General features: G+C 45.8%; 1 protein-coding gene across 3 annotated transcripts in view; it reads left to right on the top strand.

Annotated features, from left to right (window-relative positions):
* Positions 1 to 25893, top strand: part of CACNA1H (calcium voltage-gated channel subunit alpha1 H) — an 89331-nt gene that overhangs the window by 29597 nt on the left and 33841 nt on the right. For 2 of the 3 annotated variants that reach the window (XM_068423923.1, XM_068423922.1), the window contains exons 4-18: positions 5319 to 5470; positions 6502 to 6687; positions 7338 to 7455; positions 9079 to 9234; positions 14000 to 14090; positions 16268 to 16476; positions 18161 to 18595; positions 19294 to 19394; positions 19814 to 19937; positions 20053 to 20121; positions 20231 to 20415; positions 22589 to 22715; positions 23326 to 23451; positions 24175 to 24264; positions 25118 to 25331. In XM_068423923.1, the coding sequence (XP_068280024.1) occupies positions 5319 to 5470; positions 6502 to 6687; positions 7338 to 7455; positions 9079 to 9234; positions 14000 to 14090; positions 16268 to 16476; positions 18161 to 18595; positions 19294 to 19394; positions 19814 to 19937; positions 20053 to 20121; positions 20231 to 20415; positions 22589 to 22715; positions 23326 to 23451; positions 24175 to 24264; positions 25118 to 25331 (2383 nt within the window). The remainder of the gene's footprint in view (positions 1 to 5318; positions 5471 to 6501; positions 6688 to 7337; positions 7456 to 9078; positions 9235 to 13999; positions 14091 to 16267; positions 16477 to 18160; positions 18596 to 19293; positions 19395 to 19813; positions 19938 to 20052; positions 20122 to 20230; positions 20416 to 22588; positions 22716 to 23325; positions 23452 to 24174; positions 24265 to 25117; positions 25332 to 25893) is intronic. The other variant, XM_068423924.1, reaches the window with a different exon arrangement.

Below are 25893 nucleotides of genomic sequence, written 5' to 3'. Positions count from 1 at the left end.
ATAGAACCTAAGCTGTGTAAAATAGGTGGTTGTGGATGCAGCAATCAAAAGAGATGAGGTAGAAGATGGGCAAGAGGAGAGGCACAAAGAGAGGGTGACTTCCTTGAAGAGCTGCAGTAATCAGTTGCACAAAGAGAACCTAAGGCTGCAAAGTCCTGCTCCTGTTCTTCATCCTCTGCTTGTAGGAGCCATCAATAATTTGACCATTACGGGTTTCTCTTTTATTGAATTTCTCCTGATTCCAGGAAGGCTCTGGGGTTGTGCTGCGTCTTGCTAAAACCAGAAGTATCAGATTCTCAGAAAGAGACTAGTCTTCTGAGGTTTTCAGACCCAAACTATTTAGAAAAGGATTTTTTGTCTGTTTTTTCTGAACTCGGAATGAACTGCTGAAACGTTTGAGGTCTATCCCTACTAAAAACAAGGTTTAGAATCACTGAAAAATTCCGCAGCATAAATATGGCCTTCAAAGTGAGCAGAGGTGGTTGTGCTTTCCTGGGACATGTTTTGCCTGGAGTCAAAGCTAACTGTTACTTTAAGCTCATATTCAAGGATACTGAAATCTTACAAATTGATCCCATACAGTTTCTGCCCTTCTCTTGAATGGTGGGAAACTTACTCCTGCAGCCAAAGTATGAGGAATAATTTGAATCTGAGAACTAGAAAACTTGTACTCAGATCTGAACCTTTTTTGAACGTTGCCTGGAACCTGCCAGTGGGACTTGTGGCTTAAACCACTCTCTGTGCTCGTTTTTGCTGTCTCCAGCATGGCAGTTCCCATTCCAGCCTCCACATTTGGCACTGTGGACCCTCGTAGCAGCGTGACAGCATTGTCCGCCATCTCCTGCATTGCATCCGTTGTGGGAATTCCTGAGCGGTTTGTAGCCTCGTGCAATGCCACCTGGTTGCCATTTGGCCATGCTCCATTTGGCCTGTCCTGTCTCTGAGAAACCTGGACCAACGTAAAGGTCAATCACTGCAGCAGCAAAAGATGTGCAGATACCCAAAGCTGATGAGGGGGTCATACTCTCTCACTGTCGTTTGAAAAAGGAAGTTTTCACTGATGCAGTTTGGAGCATGGTGGGCAAGTAGTTTCCCCTGTCAGAGTTGTTAAGGTTTACAAAGTATTTGGCAAAAAGCAAAAAATGCCACTGTAGAACTACTCATAGAATCATAGAATCGTTTTTGTTGGAAAGGACCTTTAAGATCATCAAGTCCAACCGTTAACGCAGCACTGCCAAGGCCACCACTAAACCATGTCCCTCAGCACCACATCTACATGGCTTTTAAGTCCCTCAGGGGATGGTGACTCCACCACTTCCCTGGGCAGCCTGTTCCACTGCTTGACAACCCTTTCGGTGAAGAAATTATTCCTGATATCCAATCTAAAGCTCCCCTGGTGCAACTTGAGGCCGTTTCCTCTCATCCTATCACTTGTTACCCGGGAGAAGAGACCGACCCCACCTCACTACACCCTCCTTTCTGGTAGTTGTAGAGAGCGATAAGGTCTCCCCTGAGCCTCCTTTTCTCCAGGCTAAACACCCCCAGTTCCCTCAGCTGCTCCTCCTAAGACTTGTTCTCCAGACCCTTCACCAGCTTCGTTGCCCTTCTTTGGACTCACTCCAGCACCTCAATGTCTTTCGTGTAGTGAGGGGCCCAAAACTGAATACAGTATTCGAGGTGCGGCCTCACTAGTGCTGAGTACAGGGGGACTGTCTTGCAAGTGCATCATTTTGATGCCAGCCTTTGTTTGTTAACCGTTCCTTGCTAGAAAGGAAGTTGCATTTTGTGACACAACCACGTCTCAAGCAAAAAGCCTGAAATCTCCTCTTCAGAGAAGGTCAAAACAAGACATTGCAGCAATTTTAAAGCTTTGTTGCAACTTCATTTTCTTCCAGCCAGGAAGTCTGACAAAAATAATCCTTGCCATGAAAAGTTTTGTTTTCAGCAAATCAACATTTATTGTTTTTCCCGGAGAAAAAGGCTCCTGGAAAAATTTCTGCTTGAGGGTTGGCTTAAATTTGAACAAAACAACAGTGTCTCCTAGTGGCTGACTCCAGGGGAATGGCCAAATCCATCTTGGCTTTCAAGTGTCTCTTCCTTGACCCTCCTCCTAGATCTTTGCTCATCAGGGAGTGAAAGAAGTGGGAAATGAATTGTGCTCTAAGCAACAAACCACTTCATAAGCCATAAAAATATCTATGGCAGGCTGTTTTCTAGGCTCCAGTTGGTGTTGAAAGAAGGTAATTATATTTGAAGGCTGTGTCACTGGATGCTTGGCTCGTCTGCTGTTCAGCTTCCACTCTAATAATACAAAAGCTCACATCAACAGCTTAGCCAGCATGCAGGGCTATCCATCCTTGTCTTTGCCCAGTGGGTCCTGCCTCCGTGGCACTGCAGGATTGCGCTCCAAAGGTTTCACGTTACAGCAGTCCTTGTCATCGAATTAGTTCTGCTTCACACCAAATATGATCACTCCAGGATAATGAAGATCTCTTGTCTGAAGCACAATTGGCTTTGCAGTGTTCGCCTGCTGTCCGTCAGCCTTGCCTAGGTGTCCCCCCGTCATCTTGATCTGCTGGATCAGCTCCTCATCACAGCTATTGATGATCTCATCTGGACCACCTCCTTGTCCTCTCCTTTCCCTCTTCTTCGTGCCCTCTCTCCCCTTCCCTGAGGGAGGCTTTTCTCCTGCACTCTCTCAACTTGTGTATGAAGCCAAAGTCATGGCGCTGGAAAGTGAGCAATAAGGACACCAAATTGTCGAAGGAAATTGGCAAATCAAGCAATGATATTGGCAGATTAACTGGTTGCGATGCCATGTGTTCAACAGGCCACAGAAAAATCTTGGGATTGGCTTGGAAAACATGAGATTTTAGAGAATAACAACTTGCAAATTCTTTTTATTTGCCAGAGGGTGTTTTTATATTTGTCCAGCTTAGGCTTTTCAGGCTGGACACTGACTTCTTTGGTAATGCCTCCTGAGATTCTCTTATCATATTCACATAACTCCAGGATTAGGGATTTTGAAATGATCACCAGCTATCCCAATTTTCATGATAAAATTGTGACTCTTGGCAGCACAACTGGCAGCAGCAAGGTGAACTTGGAGTGAATTAAGTTTGACTTTAGCGGATGAGGCTGCTGCTGTGTTGCAGTCTACAAGGTCCTGTAGGTAGCACTGGGCAGGTCCTCTATGTTTCCCAGCAGAAAGTGCTACAGAACAACCCTGCCCCTCCAAAGCTGCCCAAGCTGCAGCTTCCTTGCTGATGATTTTGTCATTAATTTCCCAACCTCAACACGCTAACGAGCTATCCTCAGCCTGCACTGAACACCCTGGCCCAAAGAACCCTCAGTCTGCTGCCTGGAGGGATGCAAGAATTTAGCAAGTTATTTTGCTTCTTGTTAAGAATGCCCTTGCATAACCCCGGCTGAGCAGAGACCAAACATGCCAGCCGCATGCTCCTGACAAATGGCTCGGGGACCCTGCGAGCGTGGTACCCCATCACCGCTGTGGCTTACAGGACAGGCACCCGGGAGCCCACAGGGCTGCTTCAGGCTCGGTCTCTGCTGGGGAGCTTGGTTAGATGCCATCCTAGAGCAGCTCTTCGCTTCAGCTGTGTTTTCATCGCAAAGGGAGGACCTCTGCCTCTGCCCAGGTTGTTTGGGTATTGTTGGGGGGAGGAATAGCACGGGCGAGCGCAGGTTGCTGTTAAGGAGGGAATTGCCATCCCTGCAGCAAGGACGGTGTGAGGAGGGCAGTTTGTGAGTGCTGTTCAGGTGCACGGTGCAGCCATCTGGGCCACCCCTTGCTAGAGACTAAAGAACTGAAAATTGCACAGTCCTTCCCCTCGTGTCACTTAGTAATTAGTGTATATGGATTATAATCATGAGGACTGAGGCTCTTAGTGCCCTTTCTCCTGGATAAATGGTTGAGCAAAAGACAGTCTATTGCATAAAGTAATTTAGCCTATGACTGATGGTTCATTAGCAGCCCACAGGCTGTCACTGCCGATAGCAGGGGATGTGTGGGCTCGCCCTGCACTCGAGTTAACTCTTTCACCCTCTCCTTCAATTGCCAAGGATTGAGTTTGCGGAGTGTGGAGTTGAACGTGGCTGTGCCACAGTATACAATGGTCTTCTCCCTTCAGAGCCTCAAATAATGCAACAACATCCCCAAGGAACTGCCAACTTTTAACATAACGGATGGGGAATGAAGGAAGCTATTATCAGTCAGGAGATGAGTCAGATATGAAAATAACGCCTTTTTCTAGACAATATTATTACACGGAGGGAATGAAAAAGACTCATTTTCTTTTGCAAAGAAACAGGCCTTGAGCATTAGAAATGCACATTGCAGAGCCTGGTGCTGTTTGAGGGAGTAGCTCCAGTCAGTCAGTGAACCCCATCCCACCTTTGGCATCTGTCCCTCCTGTGCCATGTTTTGGAGCTTGGGTGCTGGGCAGACATTGCTGCGCTTCCCAGGAAAGGAGCATCTAAGGCTGTGTCTGAAAAGCAGGATTGTAGCCCAAGGTAATTTGGTGCTGGTGACAGAGGAGGGGAATGGAAAAATCAGTTCTTAGATTTAAGCTGCATGTAGACTTGTACACTTAGAGAAACCCACACTGATCCTGGAGGGAATCCTGACACTCAGGGCCATCCTGCTGTCATTTTAAACAAAATCTGCTCTACTTTACTAACCAGGACTTCAGGAGGAAAAAATTATCATGGGCTTTTTGGGGGACAGTTTCCAAAGAGAGATAAAACTGTTGATCCTACTGACTTTCACTGGTATTTGTTTTCCTAATTCTCTTAAGAGATCTCTGCAAGGAGGGTGCTTTGTTTGTGTGTGAGTAGGGCTGTACTGTATTGACAGTGCTCCTGCTTTGGATATAGCAGTATCCATAAAGCTCTGCTGGGGTTAGTGCAATAAAAACAACCTGACCAATGCAAGTCCAAATAGAAGCCCTACAAGCCATGCTAGCCGTTCGCCTGGATAATTGTATCTTGCCACAGTGAACAAGCCCTCTCTTTTGCATAGCTTTAGTTTGTTGGGCCCACATATTGGGCACAGTTGTTCTGCAACTGCTCCAGAAATGGGCTGGGATTCTGTGTTTCCAGTAAGACTCACAGGGACTGTCCATGAGGCTTGTCTGCTGTTCTCCTCAGACTCCTACCTGCCTCTGCAGTTCTCCGTAAGGAACATGGGAAGATGTAGCATTTGTGCATCATCAGCACAAATCCCAGAGCAGGAGGAACACACAGCCTTTAGGCATTCCCTCTGTGCATCTGTTTGACCATGTTGCTTTTTTGCCCCATAGCCGGACGAGTTGACCAATGCCTTGGAGATCAGTAACATCGTCTTCACAAGCATGTTTGCCCTGGAGATGCTCCTGAAGCTCCTTGCCTTTGGCCTCTTCGGCTACATCAAGAACCCATACAACATCTTTGATGGGATCATAGTTGTCATCAGGTTACTGCCAGTTCTTTCTCCACTGTGGCTTTTCTGCTGAGGGCTCAAACCTGTTGGGGAGTGGGGTAGGGAAGAGGAATGATGAAGCATGTGTTAATCCTGGGCTCGCTGACTATGATGGGCTATAATTATGCTGGCCTTTTAGACTCCTGTCGTTAGAAGGGCCGTCCAAAGTAAATGGACCTGGCAGATGGAGAACAAAGTCTATTTATGCCACACATCTGGCACTGTGGTCAATTTTCCATTGAAGTGCAGAATGGCTGGTCCTGGGAAAGGAGTCCTGTGAGTGTCCATATCCCAGTAGCGTGCCCTCCCTCTCCTGAATTGACACATAACTCAGGCCAGAATAGGGCAAGCAGGAGGGTAAGAGAGGACACTGTTCTGCTGTCCTCTCCCCAGGGAACACTGTCCCAGCCTAAACTGGGAATGTCGCAGCACGTGTGTGAGAAGCTTGTACAGCACGTCTCTTTGCTGGGATTCTTTCTAGCAGTGCTGTTCACCCCTCGATCAGTAATTTGGGGCAGACAAGTCAAGGGAGACACAGAAGGTGTAAACCAGGATAGTGCTCTTGGCTTCAGTTGGCCCATGCCTTTGACTCAGAGAAGTGAGGAGCAATAGAGGCCTAGAACAAAGGCCAGTCTGTGGCCTGATCAAACCAACCCACCCCAACAAATGTAAATCCCTCTGGATATTAGCTTGTACAAAATTGTGATCCACATTTTGGGGCTGGGCTTGTGACCGATTGTAGTGATGTAGACTAGCAGGAGACACACTATGTTGTGAAGAGCCACAGAAAGTAAGGGAATTAGAGAATCAAGAAACCAGCTATAAAGGATGCAGGTTGTGCATGAGCACGTGTGTCTGCACAACTGGGAAGTGAAGGTGTTTTTCAGAAGCAAGAAAGCAGCAGGCAAATAAACTACCCCTTTAGGGCTTAAATGGTGTGATATCCTGTAAGAAACCAGCCTGCTCAGGGCTTTCACAGTAGAGTCCTGCTGTTTATAGTTGTTTTCTTTCTGGTGTTCCTGCAGTGTCTGGGAGATCATCGGCCAGTCGGACGGAGGCCTCTCTGTGCTACGAACTTTTCGGCTGCTCCGGGTGCTGAAACTGGTGCGTTTCATGCCCGCCCTCCGTCGCCAGCTGGTGGTCCTGATGAAGACGATGGACAATGTGGCCACCTTCTGCATGTTGCTCATGCTCTTCATCTTTATCTTCAGGTACCAGAGGCTGCAGCTCTTCTTCAATTAATCATTCAGCTTGCTTAAGTAATATGTAGGTTAGAATAACAATACACTGAATTTGCTAGGCTGCCTACGTGATAGAAGTGCTCACAATAGACTGACAGGCAGACACTCAGCAGACTACCTCTCTTTGGTCTCAGTTTTTCATGTAGTATTGTAATTCTGTAGATGAATGAAGTACACAAACAGGAAACAATTGCTCTGGAGTTCCTGGGAGGCTCGTTTAGCTGTGTCTCAGGAAGCTGTCAGTAACTGGATTCTACCAGTGTTATATTTGAGATGGAGGTTGTACAGACTCCAAGACTTTTCTCTCTGTTTGACCCTATAATGCCCCTCGGGATCCTGTTCTTGGAAACTAGTTGGATTAGGGAGCTGGCAATATGGTTTGTCATTTTCTAGACAAAGGAGATCTCTGATTTGACTTCAGTGTAGACAATTGTAATGAAATGTGACACAGAAGAACCAAATGGCAGAGTTTAGTCAGCGGTGGAGCAGAGCCCTTCTTCCTGGGAGATACCACTGGCACACAAAACACTGTGAGGGGAAGTGTCAAAAAAATCAGTGCAATCCTCCCTGCAACCATGTTTCACACAATAATGTGTTTCTTCCATCTCCCTTTTTTCTAGCATTCTCGGCATGCATCTTTTTGGATGCAAGTTCAGCCTGAAAACTGATACAGGAGACACAGTTCCAGATAGAAAGAATTTCGATTCCTTACTTTGGGCCATTGTGACCGTATTTCAGGTAAGCTCTGGATCCTCTGGGAAGTTTTAATGTAGACCATCTGGACAAGTTATTTCCCTTTAAGAAAAAAAACTATTCCAGTAGGTGTCAAATTTGGACTGGAATGGCACTGTAGAGTTATTAGGGCAAAGTGATTGTGTTTCTGATTTCTAAGTTAGCTAGTCTCTATAAGCACTGATAGAGAAGCAATCTACAGTGCATATCTGTTGTCAATAAAAGTAAAGCCTAAGAAGGCCTGGAAATCCACCCTTATTTTCCTTTCATATAGTCGGTAAGATCAAGACCCACAGTCTACTGTCTATTCTGCTCCTATTCTGTAGATCTCTGTCTCCATACTTGCCCTTTGCAAACTATTTCATTTAACTGGGAGTGACAAACACTGTCACAAATCAGAGCTGGAGTTGCTGGCTCTATATGCTGGGAAAGTCTTTATGTAAAAAGTGTTGTGTTTCCTCTGCAGACAAGATCTGTTATGTGCTTGAAATCACTGGCATATTCCACAATGGAGCAATAAGCTGCTATTTCCAGGACATTCTAAATATAAAGATTAGTCTTTTCTGTTTAAAAGCTCAGTCTTTAGAGCCGAAGAGCAGCAAGTGGAGCACAATGTAAACAATGTTAAGCTAAGTTTCTAAATGCAGAGTAGGTGTTCACCACAGTAACATTCAAGGTAGAAACCAGTCCAGAGTCTTCACTGTGAAGAATAGAACTTCTTGCAAAGTTTTCCTTCTTTGGAGCAAGGGTAAATCAGCATTAGTCTCACAGGTTCACATTTTTCTTTTACCAACATAAATATAGGTTTCTGTGTTTATTCTAACAGTCCCTTGGGAAATAGAGTTGGCACAGAGCACAAGGGCTCAGTCCTGCATCCCGTGAAGGTTAATGAACGGCACGACTCAGTGCAGCTGACTGCATTCCTATCCCCAAAGCTACCTTGTTTTTAGGAGGGTTAGAGGCCATTTTCCTTGTAAGCATGAATTCATGTGGAGCATGAATCTGTCATCCATTTTTCTTAGGCCCCAAGATTTTTGAGCTCCAGGGGAGCTAGGAGAGTGGGAATCCCTGGGGAAGGTCCCTTGGAGCAAGGCTTTGTGTATTTTTTTGCCCACCTTGTCAGTGCTTTTACCTAACAGAAGCCACTTTGCGTCCCTGAGTTTCTTGAGCCACCCAATGTCATTTATCTCATCAAATATCATGTCCCCTACCCTTTCCTTCAGCTCCAGATGCCTTATAAAGAGCAGCCTGAAAGGAGACAACAGCTCTGGCCTCAGGTCTGTTATCTTCTGATGGTTATCAAAGGAGGCAATACCACCACCAAATAATGGGACTGGTACCAGCACATCCTTCATGTTACCATACCTAGGCTATGAACTAGTCATCTCTATGGGCAGTGGTGTGCTAGATCTCCATGCAGAGAGGGGAGGTTTGGCCAGGAGAGAACTCTCACATGCAAAGATCTAAATAAAGGAATGTTTTGCTGCCTTCATCTCATGAGACCTGCTAATGATTATGCTCAGAAAAGGTCAGAAGGAGAGGAAGAAATGGATGAGTCAGTATTTGAATGCAGCTGCTGTGCATGAGAGGAAAGGACTAATTAGAGTCTTCCCCTTCACCTCTCTGCAGATCCTCACTCAAGAGGACTGGAATGTGGTCCTGTACAATGGGATGGCCTCTACATCCTCGTGGGCAGCACTCTACTTCGTGGCCCTGATGACCTTTGGCAATTATGTGCTCTTCAACCTTCTTGTTGCTATTCTGGTAGAAGGCTTCCAGGCAGAGGTAAGAGCTCTGAGCAGAGGGAGGGAGAAAACTGAGAATAACGTGTAGGCAAGAATGTAGGGATGAATCCATGTCAGTGCAAACATCTAGCCATACAAGCAGGCCTAAATTTAAACTTAAGGGGTGTAGATGAGCTGGGTTGGGCACCTGAAGCTCTTGTGAATCTCTTTGCAAATAAGGCCCACTGGACTTGGCATGGAACTTGGGAGACCAACACTTTGGTTGATCTGCTACAGGGTCTGTTGTGTGATCTAGAGGAAATAATTTAAGATATATTTAACTCACCAAATCTCCCATATGTCCTATGTTTTGTGTTTCTTTAAGGTGGGCCTGAGGCCTTCAATGTATCTAGCCAGTCCTAGTCATGGGGAGCAGGTAGGATGTGAACTGGCTCTCAGTCCAGGCCTTCCCTTGTGACTCTGTCCCTGATGTGTTATTTGAGGCTAGTAGCACAGCTGTTCAAAAGCTGTGTTGCAAGGTTACAAACATTAATTTTTGAGATACTTAGGATGATGTAGGACATATAAATGCTAAAGAGATTTTTACCTCCACCTGAAAATAATGTCTGTATCCAGTCAATGAGCAGGGAATTTATGATGAACTGCAGGCATCTCATCTCACATGGAAAAGATTAGAGAAATGATTTTATTTCTCAGTCAAAAGTGATATGTCATGTCCTGCACTGAACTAGGCAGGAACCTTAGCAGCTGTGCAGGCAATCCTGTGCCACATCATCCAGAGCAGCAGGCCACACTGGTGTGAGTGGTATAGTACTGGTGTGAGTGGGAGGCCCCTGCAGCCTCTTTAAGTTTTCCTCCCCACTGGCAAGTCCACTCCAGATCTGATTTCAGCATCCTGAGAGAGTGAAACCAGCCATCCCCTGCCCTATCCTGCACTTCTCCATCTTCCTTTAAGATCACAGCAAGTCCATTTGGGGGAGATTTTAAGTGAGGATGATCTGTTTCAGTTGTAAGTATAACTATGTATGTGCACATATATATTATCCAGAAAAAAATACTTTTTTTCAAGGTCCTAGTGGAAATGGAAATGATTTTGAGACTTACCAAAAATCATCCAGTCCCAGTTAAAGCTAAGTACAGTGGCATTGAAAGGGCTTATGTCACACGTTGGGATTTTTTAATTATTACTTTTTTTATATCTGCAACCATCAAGAAAGGAAAATTGGCTTAGTGCTGGATTGGCTTCAGAGACACGCATAGTGAGAAAGAAAATGAGAAAATGGCTTCAGTTTTCACCACCTTAGCTCCCATTGGAAAGAGGAGAAAGAAATTATTTTTATAGGATTTGTTTTTCACTTTTATATTTTTTTTTCCCCAGAAGTGGTATCATGTTCTCATTTGCCCTGTTTAGATCACACTTAGATGAACCTTCGCTGACCATGGAATAGAATTGAAATATTCATGGACCAAAAATTCCCTTCTCTCAAGCCAGCACAGCCACATTTATGTCTTTCAAGGATGTATGCATAGATTCATGATGAAAACATCCCTCCTAGCTTCCTCACAGCACTAACAGAGGAAAATTAATTGAAATAACAGGAGCCAAGTCCCAGTTTGGAAAAAAACAACCCTGATCTATGTCGCTCAGGGCTGTTTCATGGATGCTGAGGGTGGTGAGTGCCACCTGCACACACAGGGAAGACACAAGTAGTGCAGCTCATCACTTTCAAAATGAACAGCTCTGCACTGCATTAGTGGGCATTTTAATGTCTTGCACAATGTGGTCTATGCCCTGAAGATCCAGCACAGCTGACCAAGAAGAGCAAGAAGGTCTAGAGCTCATGCTGATACTGTTTATTTCGTGTAGTTTTCTCCGTGTCACCGATCTCAGCATCTCTTGGCTTTGCTCTGGATACTATAACACCTTTGCCATATTCCTGTTCTAGTGCAACCTGTTGCAGATGGAGGTGGACGTTTTGGCCACTAACCTAATATGACCAAAGCAAAGGAATTACCAGTGTTCCTACAGGCTCTGCAGTAGCTGCTGTCTTCCAACCCAGAAGGGTTTGGAGTCACCATCTCTGGATGTGTTTAAAAAAAGACTGGACATGGCACTTAGTGCCATGGTCTAGTTGACATGGTGGTGTCAGGGCAATGGTTGGACTCACGGATCCCAGAGGTCTCTTCCAACCTGATTGATTCTGTGGGGTTTCCCCTAGGAGAGTTGTATCTGTGTTCAGAGTGGTTGTTCTGGAACTCAGTTCTGCTAGAAAACAACCCAGGCTGTAGCAGACTAAAGTCTGTGCTAAGGTAATAGATTTTCCCGAACTGAATGCAGAGGCAACCAGTATAGTTGGCCATATGGTAGCTCAGAGAGGGGACTATTCAGTGGCCAGATATGTGTCAGGTATCCTCAGATTCCACCAACCAATCTGTGTGGAAAAAGAGGACATGCCAGGGAAACCCAAACAGATGATAACCAGCATGTGTGACCCAAATGACGGGAAACTGCTCCTGCTCAAGCAGCTTCGCATTTAGGCACAGAGAGCCCTTGTACAGCAGTTTGCATCCTGTGTTCTGGATTGCTTTAAGGCAGAAGACAGTTTTCTCTGCTCAGCAACCTGGCAGCTTGCAGGTATCTTTGTACAATACAGATCCCGTCCCTTACCTGCTGTCTTGGAGGTTGAATCACCTGCTAATGTGAAGCCAGAAATGGGCAGCCTCACGCAACACTTCTGAGTGCATGATTACAGACGTAGCCAAACGGCTGTTGTTTCCTTGCTCAGGCTTAATGGCTCCTTTCGGAGCTGTTATGGACCGTGATTTAAATGTGTGTAAGGAGAAGTTTTCAAAGCTTGTATTATTCACTCAGTGCTGCCTCAGAAAAGGCCAGCAACCACAGGCATGACATTTGCAGGGCACACTTTGCTCTCCACTTCCATTCATTATAAATCCTGACATTAAGCCTATGGGCTTGTAGGTTGTCTCATAGTGAGGTATTAGCTGTGTGACAGAAAACCCTTCCCAGGGCTGTATGTCAGCTACAAAGGCTCAGTTCAAGTCTTGCACTTATAAATGCCTAACTTGGCTCTAGTTGTAAGCCAAAGATGTTTACAGTCTCCTTGAACAACTCCCAGGAAGAAGTATCAGTGGAGCTGGCTTTTCTTTTGTCATCCCTGGGTCTGTTGGTATGGTGGGAATATGACAGAAAGTCTTGTTTTGACCTCTTTGACTTTGCCCTCTTACAGAGTGATGCTCTGAGCAGTTACAGCAGACACTGAGGTGCACTTCTCCTCCCTTTGCTCAGGTGTTTCTGTCACTTAGATGGAGAGTTACTCCTGGGAGACTTGTACAGCTAAGAGGGTGCACGTTTGAGCTGCTCTAAACTCTGAACCATCAGCAGCATTTGAACAAGGACACTAAAAATGGTACTGTGAATCACAGCACACGGTCTCAGTTTGATCTCAGGTTCTGATCTGCCTGTGGAGCAAGTTTGGCAGGAGTATCCCTAGAAGAGAACAGGTTTAAATGGCCACAAAACAATTTTTGGTACCTTTGTGCTTAGGTCAACAAGCAGCCAGACTTCAAACAGGACCATAATTGCATATTTGTGTTTACATTGTTCCCATGTCACTTTGAAATTTACCCCAGAGCTGCTCTGGAAGAGCAGACAAACCTTCCAAAATTATGCAAATCTTTAATCTACTCTGCACTAGCGCTTCTGCTCCAAAACAGAGAAGATGAATAAGGGAGCTTAAGCCTTTCAGTCATTCTGTTTGGCTGCACCAGTTAGCAATACATCACAGATGAAACTAAGTTCACTGCTACTCCAGCACCATGTCTTTAGAAACCACAGTGATTTGTTCAGGCATCAGTTAAGGGAACTGTGCTCCTTTTTCTAGGATCAGCTGCTTCAATGCAACCATTTGCTACCAATCTGTGCAGCTTTTCTGCAGACTTGATGGATCAAGCCAGAGTCATGCCAACAGCGTGCTGGAATCTCTCCTCTCATCGGGCTCTCCCAGCAGAGGAGAACATGACAATAGCTCTTCTGTCCCACGCTTGTACATTATTTAGGCTGATCGTTTTTGGTAGCAGGGGCAGATAATGTATGAAAGGGAAATATAACTGGACTTCCAGGAGGAAAGCCAGTCTGAGGGTGGTTGGCTGTTCTCTGCCCTGAGATGACGCTGTGCTGCCAGGCAAGCTGGCCTCATTCCCTTCTGCCTCAGCTTCAATGTTGCCAAGAGATTTCCCAATACAATCTTGATTACCAGCCAGCGTGAAGAAAGCAAATCAGGGATGGGTTTTCAGATCTAAGTCAAATTTACGGTGCTGTCAAATAAAGAAGAAAAACCTTTTGACATCCTTTGACATTAAAACCTAGGTGCTTTCAACTGGGATCATGAAGAGTGAAAATATGGAACCCTACAATGCCAATTTTTCGTAGTCACTCCTCTGACTACAGCTCCACATTCGTGTTCTCCCCTGGGACACACTGATCAGTGAGGCTGGATGCAGTGTAGGAAACACAACGACATTGCAGGACCAGTAGTCACAATCACATCATCATCCTTTCTGTCCAAGGACAAAAAAGAATCAAAACAAGGAAGAGGGACTTACGTGGGGTCATTCCCCAGGGCAGCGTCAAAGGGAACTTGCCATTCTGCCCTCCGAGTTCTTGGGCCACACTTAAACTAACCATGGGGAGCTGAGATATCTCCGAGCTGCTAAGTAATCCAAACAGCCCTTGTGCTAAAATTTAAATGAATCGAGTCTGTTAATTATCCTACTCCTCTCTGCAGGGTGATGCCAATAGGTCAGACACAGATGAGGACAAGACATCTGCCAACTTTGATGATGATTTTGAGAAGCTAAAAGACCTCCGAGCAACAGGTAGGATTGTGTCTCTACATTTTCCTAGGAATCTGAGAGCTGCATCTCTGCTTCCACAGTCATCTTTTCATAGAAACTTACGGGGGAAAGCAGAAGAATCCATTTTATTTGGCAATTAATCTGATAGCTATGTTAACAGAGCAGCTACACAAAAAGTGTTGGGAAAGCTAAATGAGCATTGATATTTCCTTTAAACAGATGTTTTTCTAATTTAAACTATACTAGAATGTTTAGATATGTCTCATCATTTCTTCTGTATCATTACCACAGAATGGTTTGCTGACAGCAATATGCTCACACTACTTCTCAGCAGCTTTTCAAATCAATCATGTTCTCATCTGTTCTTTTTGGTTTCTCGCACAAATGCGTTTAGGTGAGGTTTGATTGATGGAAATGTTGCTGTTCATTTGTGTTACAGGAGAGTCTGGCAATTGATTTGAGGTAAGGCCCCATTGTACTAGTGTACTATAAACATGGAATAGTAGGTGACAGCCTTCACTCTGCAGTTTTCAACCAGTCAGGGGACAGGAAGGGATCACACATTTTAACAGAGGGAATAGCGTGATTGTAAACAGGAGCCAGTTTAGTTCCTCTGTACTTTGATTCTTGGCTCGTGCTCTTGTTAGGATTACTTTAGATGCTTCTAAACCAGGATTCGTTTCAGCTAAGGAGGTGATATTGATTGTGGTGAGCAGATGGAATTCAGCTGAGGAATGGACAGAAGTAATTTGTTGGGGAAGCTGAGACAGAGCTGGATCACGGCAAGGTGATGGAGCTGCTGGGTCTGCAGATGAAGCAACAAATTCCAAACACCAAGTGATCAAATGAATGTCCATTGCAAATAGTTGGCAAGGAACCCACAGCACCAACTATGCACCAGCTTTGCACCAACTATTTGCTGAGCAGCTTCAAGAGAGTTCTAAGGGAAAGAAATGTTGTCACCTCTTCTCAGGTAATACAGGAATAGCAAACAGGGCTGAACTTGCCATCAGTCAAAGTCTGTGAGTAATTGTGTGGCTCTAAAAGCCTCATAGGTGCCAACCGGTGACTAAACAGTGTAAGGACATTAACAGTTGTATTATGATGCCATTGGTCTGTAAACAGATACACTGGCAAGAGGAACGTGTATTGCAGATTAGCAAATTCTGAGCTGGATCTTCCACCCCTCAAAGTGAGCAGCAGTGTTCCCATGGACTTCTGTGGTGCCAAGCAGGTATTTGTGCCCAAGCCAGCAATTAAACAGGTGATACAATGGAAGCACACTGCATTACAAAAGCAGCCAGTGGAAGAAAAATAGCAGGGGTAAGGCACTCGCTTGGATTTCTTACTGCAGACTGGTATTTCTTTCCTGCTGGTCGCAGATGCTCCCATCCTTGCCCCTCCTTAAGACTCATTCTGCAGTTATTAAACCAGAACCCACTAAGCCCAGTAAAACAGGAGCTAGTTCAACTTTGTGTTTGAAGTTAGGCTTTTGGTTTTGAGTCTTACGGCACTCCACAGGGCTGGAGATGTTATGTCTGGTTTGTCTTCAGTGTGAGTACGGTTTTTGCAGTCTATACTTGCCATACAGCTAAAATAGATGCTTTCTGCAGTTACCGCAGAGACGTGCCATTAGATTTCTCTGTTACAAGAGGTTTACTCTTCTAGACAGGTGAATGTGTAAAAGCAACTTCCATTTCCTGACCCCTGAACAGATGACTAAAGACAGTGACTAATGTTTGCTTCGTGCCTTCCCCATGAAGGAATTTAGAGCACATCAGAACTGCATAAAAATCTCTGTGCAAGACTCTATGACAAGGAGAAGATATGATCCTATGATCCTATATTATCTTCCTAGGGTGAATTTAGCCAGTCATCAATGTCCTTGCCCTGGAAACTCTCTCCCAGTCCCCCAGAACTGTAACTCCACTCTCTAAATCCCAAGAAACAGTGAGCAAAAGAAGCTTCCTTTGGAGGGCAATGAGTTCCAAGTTCAGGCAGGGCTGAAGGCTTCTTAAAAGGTTGTGACACTTGCCTTATGCATTTCAACATGGTGGGGGTGATCTTATTGCCCACAACGTTTCATCTACATTTGACAGGGCTCCTATAAGACCCAAGGAGCAATGTCCATTTTGAAGAGTGATTTCTGTAGCTGTAGCTGAGCATTCACCTCGTATTCTCTCTCCCCTTCTCTCCAGAGATGAAGATGTACTCGCTTGCCATCACCCCTAATGGACACCTGGAGGGCAGGGGAAGCATGCCACCCCCTATAATCATGCGCACTGCTGCCACACCAATGCCCACACCAAAGTGTTCCCCACACATGGATTCAGTGCACACTTTTGTGGACTCGAGGAGAGGGAGTAACGCTTCGCTAGACCCCTTGAGCTACGATCAGAAGTCCTTGGTAGGTTCCTGTTGCTAACAACTCTCCCTCAAGTGCCTGCAAGCAGCATAGATGATGTATATGTGTGTGTGTGCACGCGTTGCTCGAAAATAAAAAGGAGGATGATAGAGGTGAGAAGTATGTGGAAAGGCAGGAGGAGAACAGAGGCAAGAGGGAGAAATGAATGGATGTGCTTTGCGGGGGCAGGACAGTGACAACATAACAGTCAAGGACAGTGAGTATATGAAGAGGGGAGACAGGGATGTACTGGGATTCAGTGTTTTCCTGCCTAGTATCTGATTGAAGGTCCATGCCAAGCCACCTCACTGGAGAGGCGCAACCTGAGACAAGTCATGCAGTTATTCCAGCAAACCCCTCTGAGAAGGATCAGGCATCTTTTGCCAGCCACGCTGGCCATTTTGTGGTGTCTTGGAGAAGCTGTCAAGTGTTTCTGTGAGGATGAGGCCTGTTTCCTCCCACAGTGTTTTAGGGTTGCATCTTGAGTCCACCTTGTGTCAAGGGAAATGAAGCATTTGTCCTTACCAACCCAGCAGCTGAGCTCCAGTTGCAGTACAGCAGCCCCATTGGAGGGGAAACAGAGGAAACAAGGTATGAGCTGACTGCCACCAGGCACAGCTCATGGAGCAGAGATCTGGCTGGAGCTGACTGCTCTGGCAACTGATTGCATTTTGCCTGCAAGAGGGGAGCGGGAGGGCAGCTCTAGGAAAACAGAGGGAGCAGAGTTAATAGACAAAGTGGCTTTCTGCTGCTGCTTATCTATCCCATTCCACTGCTCTGTAACTGCAATATCATGTTCGAATCAAGGCAGCGGACCGTGAAGGCACTTCACGCAGAGACAGAGCCACTATCCCCTTTGGTAAGCTGCTTAGTCAAGGTAGTGCTTTTGAAAAGAAAATAGAGATGACTGCTGTTTGCCTTGGGGTTTCATGGGATTGTGAGTTGCTGGAGAGGGTTGTTCATCGTTTGAATCCTTTCTCTGAGAGCACATCAGTGCCATCAGCCAAAGGAAGATGAAGCAGTCAGAGGAGAGCTGGCCGACACTGAGAAGGAGGAGGAAGGCAGTTTGCCTCGTTTTGTGCTGGGAGGAAGCCATGAAGGGAAAAGGAGTTTTCCTTCTAGCTTTTCTGCTTTGACCTTAAGTGCTCTCATCCTGCAACTGCTTACCAGCCAAAGTGCACTAACACACCAATCAGTGCCAAAAATTTGCTATAAGAGAAACATTCATTCCACTCCCTTATGCAGCAAATTGAAGAGAAAGTAATGCAAATAGGGGCACAATTTGCAACAGCCACTTGGGTGACTCAGGTGCCAGAGCCCCTTGGAAGCCGGGGAGGTTGTGTGCTGAAACCACTTAAACATGAGGAAAGAAAATGCCACTTCAGCAATAGTGTCTTTGGGTTCAGTTTTTATGCACGTTAATGTTGCCAGGACAGTAGGAGGTCGTGCAGCACAGAGGCTTGGTAGCTGTGCTACAGGTGTAGTTCAGAGAGTACCTTCAGTGTGGGCTTAGCTGGGCACTTGGCTCCCATCTCGAGGCATTGGCATGATGAAATCAGAGCAGTGAGGAAAGCTGGAAGGGGAAGACGTGACTTGCAACAAGAAGAGTCTTCCACTCTGGGAAAAATGCCATATTCTTTGCCTTCCTTCTGCAAACAAACCCTCAAATGTCTTTCTTCTCTCTCAGTCCAGCCTCCGCAGTTCTCCTTGCGCCAACTGGGGCACCAGCAGCAACTGGGGAAGCCGACGCTCGAGCTGGAATAGCCTGGGCAGAGCCCCGAGCCTCAAGAAGAAGAACCAGTCAGGAGAAAGAGAGTCCTTGCTCTCTGGGGAGGGGAAAGGCAGCACAGACGATGACTCCGATGACGCCAAGTCCAGCACGGTCAGTAGGCCCTCACTGCACCGCCGGGCAGAGTCCCTGGACTACCGCAGCTCCCTGGACCTGCCTGAGCTGCTCCAGTTGCCCACCATGCGCCACTCGCTCAGTATCAGCCCCTTGGCCGTTCTGCCTGCCGAGTACCAAGACTGCAACGGCAAGATGGTTCATGTCCCCAGCGAGTTCTTCCTGCGTGTTGATGGCCACAAGGAGGATGCCATGGACTATGAGGATGACATGGAGGATGTGAGTTGAAGGGGAAATTGGGTGCTCATGCATTAAGAAGCTTTTCCACCCCGAGAAGGCTGATTAAAAATCAGGCTTTGAAATGTGTTAATGTCTAACAGCTGGTGTAGACTAAACGAATACAGATCCAAGGAATGGGCATCCACTTCCCAAAAGGTGTTTTTTTTAGCTAATGGGTTGGGCTGTTACCTTGCAGTGGTCTCTAACGAGGTAAATCTGCAAGGGGTTGTGCATGCAGTTGCCGAGTTTTTGGACTAGTTGAGATTGTCCCCCTGGCCCTGAATGCCTCCAAAATGAGCTGTAGACACAACAGCTAGCTAATGTCTTTGCTCACACGAGCTGTTTGGCATCTCAAAGGCTTGAAAGCCTAGAAAGAGAGTTCTCTATTTAACTTTTTGGTTGTTTGAGGCCTTTTTTGTTTTTGACACAACTTTGGATCTCAAAATGATACCTGCCTAGAAGGACTTGCTTTGTTATGTTCATATCTCACTGTACAGCAGCCCCTTTCTTCCACCCCTTTCTTCCCTGTTTTGTTGGACAAATGTGACAATGCCTGCCACATCTCTGTCCCAGTAGCCGTGACTCCCTGCAGGTGCTATGAAATGCCATGTACTGCCCCCTTTCACAAAAAGACTGTGAAAGTTCAAGAGGCAGGAAAATAAAAGAGGAAGAAAAGGTGTTTCTTCTTTTCTGTCCAGAGTTACTGCTACCGAATTCGTAAAGTCCTGGAGCCCTACAAACCACAGTGGTGCAAGAGTCATGAAGACTGGTCCCTCTACTTGTTTTCTCCACAGAATCGGTAAGAAATCCCAGTGAAATGCCAGCCCACCAGGTTTTTGTGGTAATGGAATACCACATTTCTAGCTAACCTTCTCTTGAGAAAAATCCCTCTCTGATGCAGAAGCACTGAGAGTTTCAGAAACCCAATTCCTGATTTTTAGGTGACTTTTTCTGTTACATGTGGGTAGAATTGTTGCATGGTTCACTCCATGCCTGTCTAGGAAGAAGGGTGGTTTAACCAGCATTAATGATAGCTGGTATTACACCTTGTTTACTGCATTGATAATAATGGCTGAAGCTTGTGGAGAGACTAGCTCATCACCTGGGCTGATGCTGGTGGCACAGCTGCTGAAGGCTTTCGAGGACATGCCATTCAGGTGGGAGTCTCTTGCTGACCCAAACATCTGAAAGCCATTTTTCTTCTCACCATTTCTTCAGGTTCCGAGTGATGTGCCAGAAGGTCATTGCCCACAAAATGTTTGATCATGTGGTGCTGGTCTTCATATTTCTCAACTGCATCACTATAGCACTGGAGCGACCAGATATAGACCCACACAGCACGGTGAGAACCCGAGTCATTTTCTTCCTTGCTGCAGCATCCAGATCTTAGTCTTGTCAGGTTTGTTTTCTTTCATCTTTAAATAACCCACCTCTTTTTGTTGTTCTATGTTTTACAGGAAAGGATATTCCTAAGTGTTTCTAATTACATCTTCACTGCAATCTTTGTGGCTGAAATGATGGTTAAGGTAATTACATCTTCATCCCATGGCCCATAGTGAGGCCTGGCCAAGACCAGAAGATGACATAGTTATGATCTGGGTGAAGATTTAAATGTCTCTCTTCTCCTGGCTGTAGGTGGTAGCTCTTGGCTTTTTCTCTGGGGAGAACACATATTTGCAGAGCAGCTGGAACGTCCTGGATGGAGTCCTGGTCTTTGTATCTATCATTGATATTATTGTCTCCATGGCATCGGCAGGCGGAGCTAAGATACTGGGTGTCCTTCGGGTTTTGAGACTTCTGCGGACCTTGAGACCTCTCCGGTACGTTCACTGATAGGGTGGCTGAGTTTGCTTTGTGTTGATAGATCAAGGAGTTTGAAAAAATGCACATGATCCATCAAGGTCTTGCTTAACAACACAAAAAGCTGAAACACAGTATGGGTAGAATGGTCTTCGGGGAGCTCTTATCTAGTGAAACTGTTTGAAAACAGTGAAATTAGTTATAATATAATTCATCTTCACCAGCATGGAAATGAGTGGATGGAGTTTGGAGTGAGAGGTGTTATCGTACTCAGGCAGGTAGTGCAGTGAATGCCTCCTCCATGCTGCATTCTTATCACTGTTTTACAAACCAGCCTGGCTCCTTGTTAAACTGCACAACCTCACAGTCATTCCCAAGCAAAGAGGTCGTGTTGGCTGGAAGAAAATTTGCAATTGAACAGGTGCTGACAATAATTTGATAAGCTCCAGCATCTCTACCTGCTCTCCCGTGCCTGCATATCTAACATTACTGCAAAACAATTTAGCACTCAGCTGGGAAGAGGAAGGGGAGACGCTTTCAGTATTTGAGAAAAGGAATAAAGAGAATTTGTATTTCGTTTACCATTCTGCAATAACAAAGACTGTTAATGCTTGGAGGATTTTTATCAGCTCACAGCTCCTGTTCTATTTCCATCCTGCTTGGCAAGAAACACAGGCCTTTTTTCATGAAATTTCAGGGGAAATAAGATAGGCACCTCCTGAGGCCTGTAGGCTTTCTGATGAAAAGCTGCTTGCTTATGAGAGTAATAGGAAGAGGCAATCTTGTTTGGGCCCATGACCACAAGAACAACAGCTATTTGTCTGCTGCTCTGTGTTTCCTTAGTGACAAGTAAGTTTGTGAGTGTTTCTTTCTCCTCTCTTGCTCCTGTGCTCTGTTCTGCTGGTGGCAGTGGTGTCCCCTCACAGTGCTGGCTCACCAGGAGCCACTCAGGGTCACCCTGGGAAAACCTTGGCCTGGCAGCACCTCGGGGCAGCTGTCTAACACACGTAACTAGGGACAGCAATCAGGGCATAGGCAACTCATAAGTAAATATAAGGGGAAAAAAGGGAGTTGGTCTTGGAGAATAACTAGGCCAGATCCTATTAATAGAGAGGAATTCATCACCTCTCATGACGGCTTCACTTATCACAGCCTCTTCCAGGATTACTCCAGGGACCATTCCTAACACTTTGTAGGTGCAGTTCAGACTGCCACCTTACTTGCTGCCGAACAAGACCCTATTGAAAAGCTTTGTCCCTGTAGCATACAACTCTCCTCTTTTCTCTGTGTTTGGCAGGCATGAAAGCATCATTAGCTGTGCAAGCTCAAGCTACCTGCACGGACTCATACCCTCTCCCCTCTACAGGCCCCTCCTAAAAAAAAACTTTGATGTTCTTCAGTCAAAGCACCCACCTTCCCAGAAAAGCTTGCTTGGGCTAGTTACACTTGTGTGTGCAAGCACATTTTTCACACGCCTGTGGGAGAGCCATCCTCCAGGCACTCATATACGAAAGGAAAACCCTTGTTCTCCATAATACCCAAAAGCTGCTTCAGGCCGTGCTCAGAGTATGCCTGGCTTCTCACAGCAAGCTGCTCTTTAATGGGATGACCCTTTGGCTGTGATCACAAGTTCCTGTTACCTGAGAGCCAGTTCAGGAACTAATTAGGAAACAAATTGAAATTACTTTGTTTGAAAAGTTGTCATGGGGCCCAGGGCAGTAGGGCAGGTGAGCACTTATGCCTGTAGAAAGAGAAGATGTGCTCTCCAGTACTGCTGTGAAGCTATTTATGCGTTTTGTGTTAGGAAGCAGGGTGCTGCCTGGTGTGTGCCTCTCTGCTTGGATCAGAGAGGCCTCAGAGGCGATCAGCTCTCTGGACTGAGGTACAAATAGCCCTGTAGTGGGAACCTCTGTGATATTCTGCCCATAGAGAGTATTCCCTTCTCGCTGTTACTAGTAAGCAATTGCCCTACATCCTGCTGACAGGGTGTCTTACACTTTTTTAATTCCATCTAATGTGACTGTGAATGTTCTGGTTGTCCAAGTAAGTCACTAATTGTCTCTGAATGCTGCCTGCAGGTAGAGAAGGGTTGTGTTAGCTTTACTGCAGCCCAAGCAGAGGAGGAAAAGCATCCATATAATAACAGGGCATGCATAAAATTTAAAAGCTTTATTGTTTTGCCATTTTTTCCAGAGTCATCAGCAGAGCCCCAGGTCTGAAGCTGGTGGTAGAAACCTTGATCTCCTCCTTGAGGCCTATTGGGAATATTGTTCTCATCTGCTGTGCTTTCTTCATTATCTTTGGGATTTTAGGGGTCCAGGTAGAGTATTTCCTTCACCACGGCCATCTGTAAGTGACTGTTGCAAAAGAGAAGCAGTTTTACTCACCACCTGGTTAAGGTGGAAGTAATGAGCTTAAATCTCTCCAAAGGAAGATGTCAGTTAGGTGTTAGGACAGAAGAGCCAGGCCCTAGAAGAAATGCTCTGGGGTGGGGTTGGCATGCGCTCATTGGAAGGTTCTTGGGATTAGAAGAGCAGACCTCCCTGATGAACAACACATCACCAGCTAAGCCTGCCTGAGGGTAGGGGAAGGAAAAGACAAATTCCCAAGATCTCTCCTGGCTCTGTGTGCTGGGATGAATATAATATCTCTTCCTCAGAGGGGAGATTGTCGTCCTCCCAACAAGACAGGGCAGGCCTGCAGGATCACCTTCCTTCTTGATCTGAGGCAATCCACAACCATGTCTCAGGGCCTGAAGTTTTACCAGAGGTGTTTTCCTGCCATGTGTGCTAAGGCAGGTATCTGACCTGGAAGGAGAGGAAAGGAATTTGAACTTGGCAAACAACTCTAACAGGGGAAAGAAAGATAAATCAGGGAACAGACTTTTCAAAGCTGCTTCTTTTATTTTTTCTTTTGCTTCTCATATACAGCTCTTTAAAGGCAAGTTCTACTACTGTGATGGTCCTGATGTAAAAAACATCACTACAAAGACTGACTGCACTAACGCACGCTACAGATGGGTCCGGCGGAAGTACAATTTTGACAATTTGGGACAGGTAAAGTCCTCATTGCAGGGATTTTCTGTATCAGTTTTTAATGGATGAGCACTTAAAATGTATTCCTTGAGGAAGGTGTGGAACATCCATCATAGGAAGTTTCCAAGAACGATGTAGGCATTCTTCTATCAGAAGCAACCCTAACTGGGTAAAAATGGATCAGGTCATCTCTTGATCTCTTGCAGCCAGACTTCCTAGGGTTATACAATTCCTTGTTTATAGGAGAGTGTTGTCTTAAAGCCACTGCTTTTGCATGCCGTCCCTCACGTATGGACCTCAGCTGTCACTTTTAATCTCTTGACTTCTAGCTGTTATGTTTGCAAATGAAAAAAAATAAGGTGCTTTATACTGGCTGAAAAGCAAGACAGCCCATAGTGGGAGCTCGGCTATATTATTGCTTTTTAAAACCCCATGACATTGGGCCAGCCTGACATAATGATTTTTAATCATGCTTTGGTGACCACAAAGCCTGATGTGTCTGAGCAAAAGTCAGCCCTGTATGTGAGGGAAAAGGAGCATTAACAACCATAGTTTGCTCACTTTTAAGCCAGATTAGAAATAGGTAGAAGCGAGCCACAATATGTTGCATTTCTCCATCAGCTCCAGGCCAGATGATGTGTTACGAGCTGTGGATTGGTTTTGCTGAGCATTGTCTGTTGTTAGTTTCTTTTCTGGGGACTAGAATGCAAGACCAATCTTTTCTGTTTGTTTGTTTTCTTATAGGCCCTCATGTCCTTGTTTGTCCTCTCCTCCAAAGACGGCTGGGTGAACATCATGTACGATGGTTTGGATGCTGTGGGTATTGACCAACAGGTAAATGTACTGCAAAGTCCAGATGTGTTGCTCTCAGAAGTCTCATGGCTGGGTGACTCTGGTGTTTTTGAAGTCCCAGGAAGGAGCAGAGCTATAGGACCTTCCTGAGGTCCTGACTGCCCATTGGGCTGCCAAGGTTTTCTGTTCTCCACTGAGTAGCTTTTACAGTGGCTGCACCCCATGTAGTACACAAGCAAGCGCTGATGGGGTTTTTAGTTAGAATGATGGTACTTGAGGAGGGCCCCATGTGCCACTGCACTGCGGCTTCACAGAAGGCATGATGAATAAGAGTGAACTTGCACAAGATGGGAAACAACCAGGAATGTTGTGAAAGAGACATAATTTCGTGTGTTGTGTGGCATTTGCACAGGAAAGTCAAGTTTTAGATGAGTAGTACCCCATCGTAGCTACAGTAACACTTTGTACTTAATTTTGCCCTGCTTCTGAAGATCTCATAACAACTGAGAAACATTGAGCATGAGCCCACATCTCAACAAAAAAATAAGCTGGAGCCTATCTTTAACTAAAATGATCTCACAGGTGGGATGATGCACTTCCACTGAGATTTATTTTAAGCTGTATGAAATAAATGCCAAAATAATTGAATCCTGTAAGCCAAGTTGTGGAGGCTAGGGCAGGTTTCACAACAAAAGTAAAATTCTAGTCGGTGAGAAAATGGATGAGAGGAAACTGTTTTGGGAAAAATCTCTTAATTCCTCCCAGCCCTCTCCTCCTCCCCATGAAAGTATACTGTGCTGTCTTGTTGCTCCAGAGTGCCCAGTATCCTGACTTACACACATCTTGTCTATGCCGCTTCTCTTCTCTCTTGTTTTTTAATTCCCCACCTCACCAGCCCATCCAGAACCATAACCCTTGGATGCTTCTCTACTTCATCTCCTTCCTGCTCATCGTCAGCTTCTTCGTGCTCAACATGTTTGTGGGGGTGGTGGTGGAGAACTTTCACAAGTGCCGACAGCACCAGGAGGCGGAGGAGGCCCGGCGTCGGGAGGAGAAGCGGCTGAGACGCTTGGAGAAAAAGCGCAGGAGTAAGGAGATATACCTGTCTGGTCGGTAGACTGCGTTACAAACCAAAATCTTTCTGAGCCCTGCCTGCTCCCAAAGCAAGACTTTCATTTTCCTTTGGTTTTGTTTCCATGGGATTCAAGAGGTTGTTTTGCTTCATTACCTCTTTTGGCGGTACCTTAAGTCTTGGGTTGCCAACACCCTGGAATTGTCCTCTACAAGCCTGATGGAAAGCATTACCTGTTTACTTGGCTGGGGAGAAAATCCTCCTCCAAGCAGAGTCCTCCATCATGCTCTGCAAGGCTTGTGTGTGAAGGCCAGTCCCGAGGGTAGCCCTGTGGCTTAATGTGCCGCTTGCATCTGATGATGGTGGTGGTTTGATTTATTAATTCTTTTCTTAGACAAAATAATTGCGATGCTTTTTAGAGTCCTAGCGCATGGCCCCGCATGCCACAAACATGCTGCATGAGGGCATGAACAAACCAACAGCCCTGGGGAGAGGAATGGAGCCCCGAGATGGGGCTGTCCAGAAACTTCCTCTCTCAAAGATGTCCATTACAAGAGATGCTTGCCCCATCGCAGGCTGGGGGAGCCCTTCGCTGCTGA

This window comes from Nyctibius grandis, chromosome Z (assembly GCF_013368605.1).
Source record: "Nyctibius grandis isolate bNycGra1 chromosome Z, bNycGra1.pri, whole genome shotgun sequence".
In the NCBI taxonomy this organism is placed as follows: Eukaryota; Metazoa; Chordata; class Aves; order Nyctibiiformes; family Nyctibiidae; genus Nyctibius; species Nyctibius grandis.
Note: the sequence above shows the minus strand (reverse complement) of the source record. Positions and strands in the feature narration are given on the sequence as shown.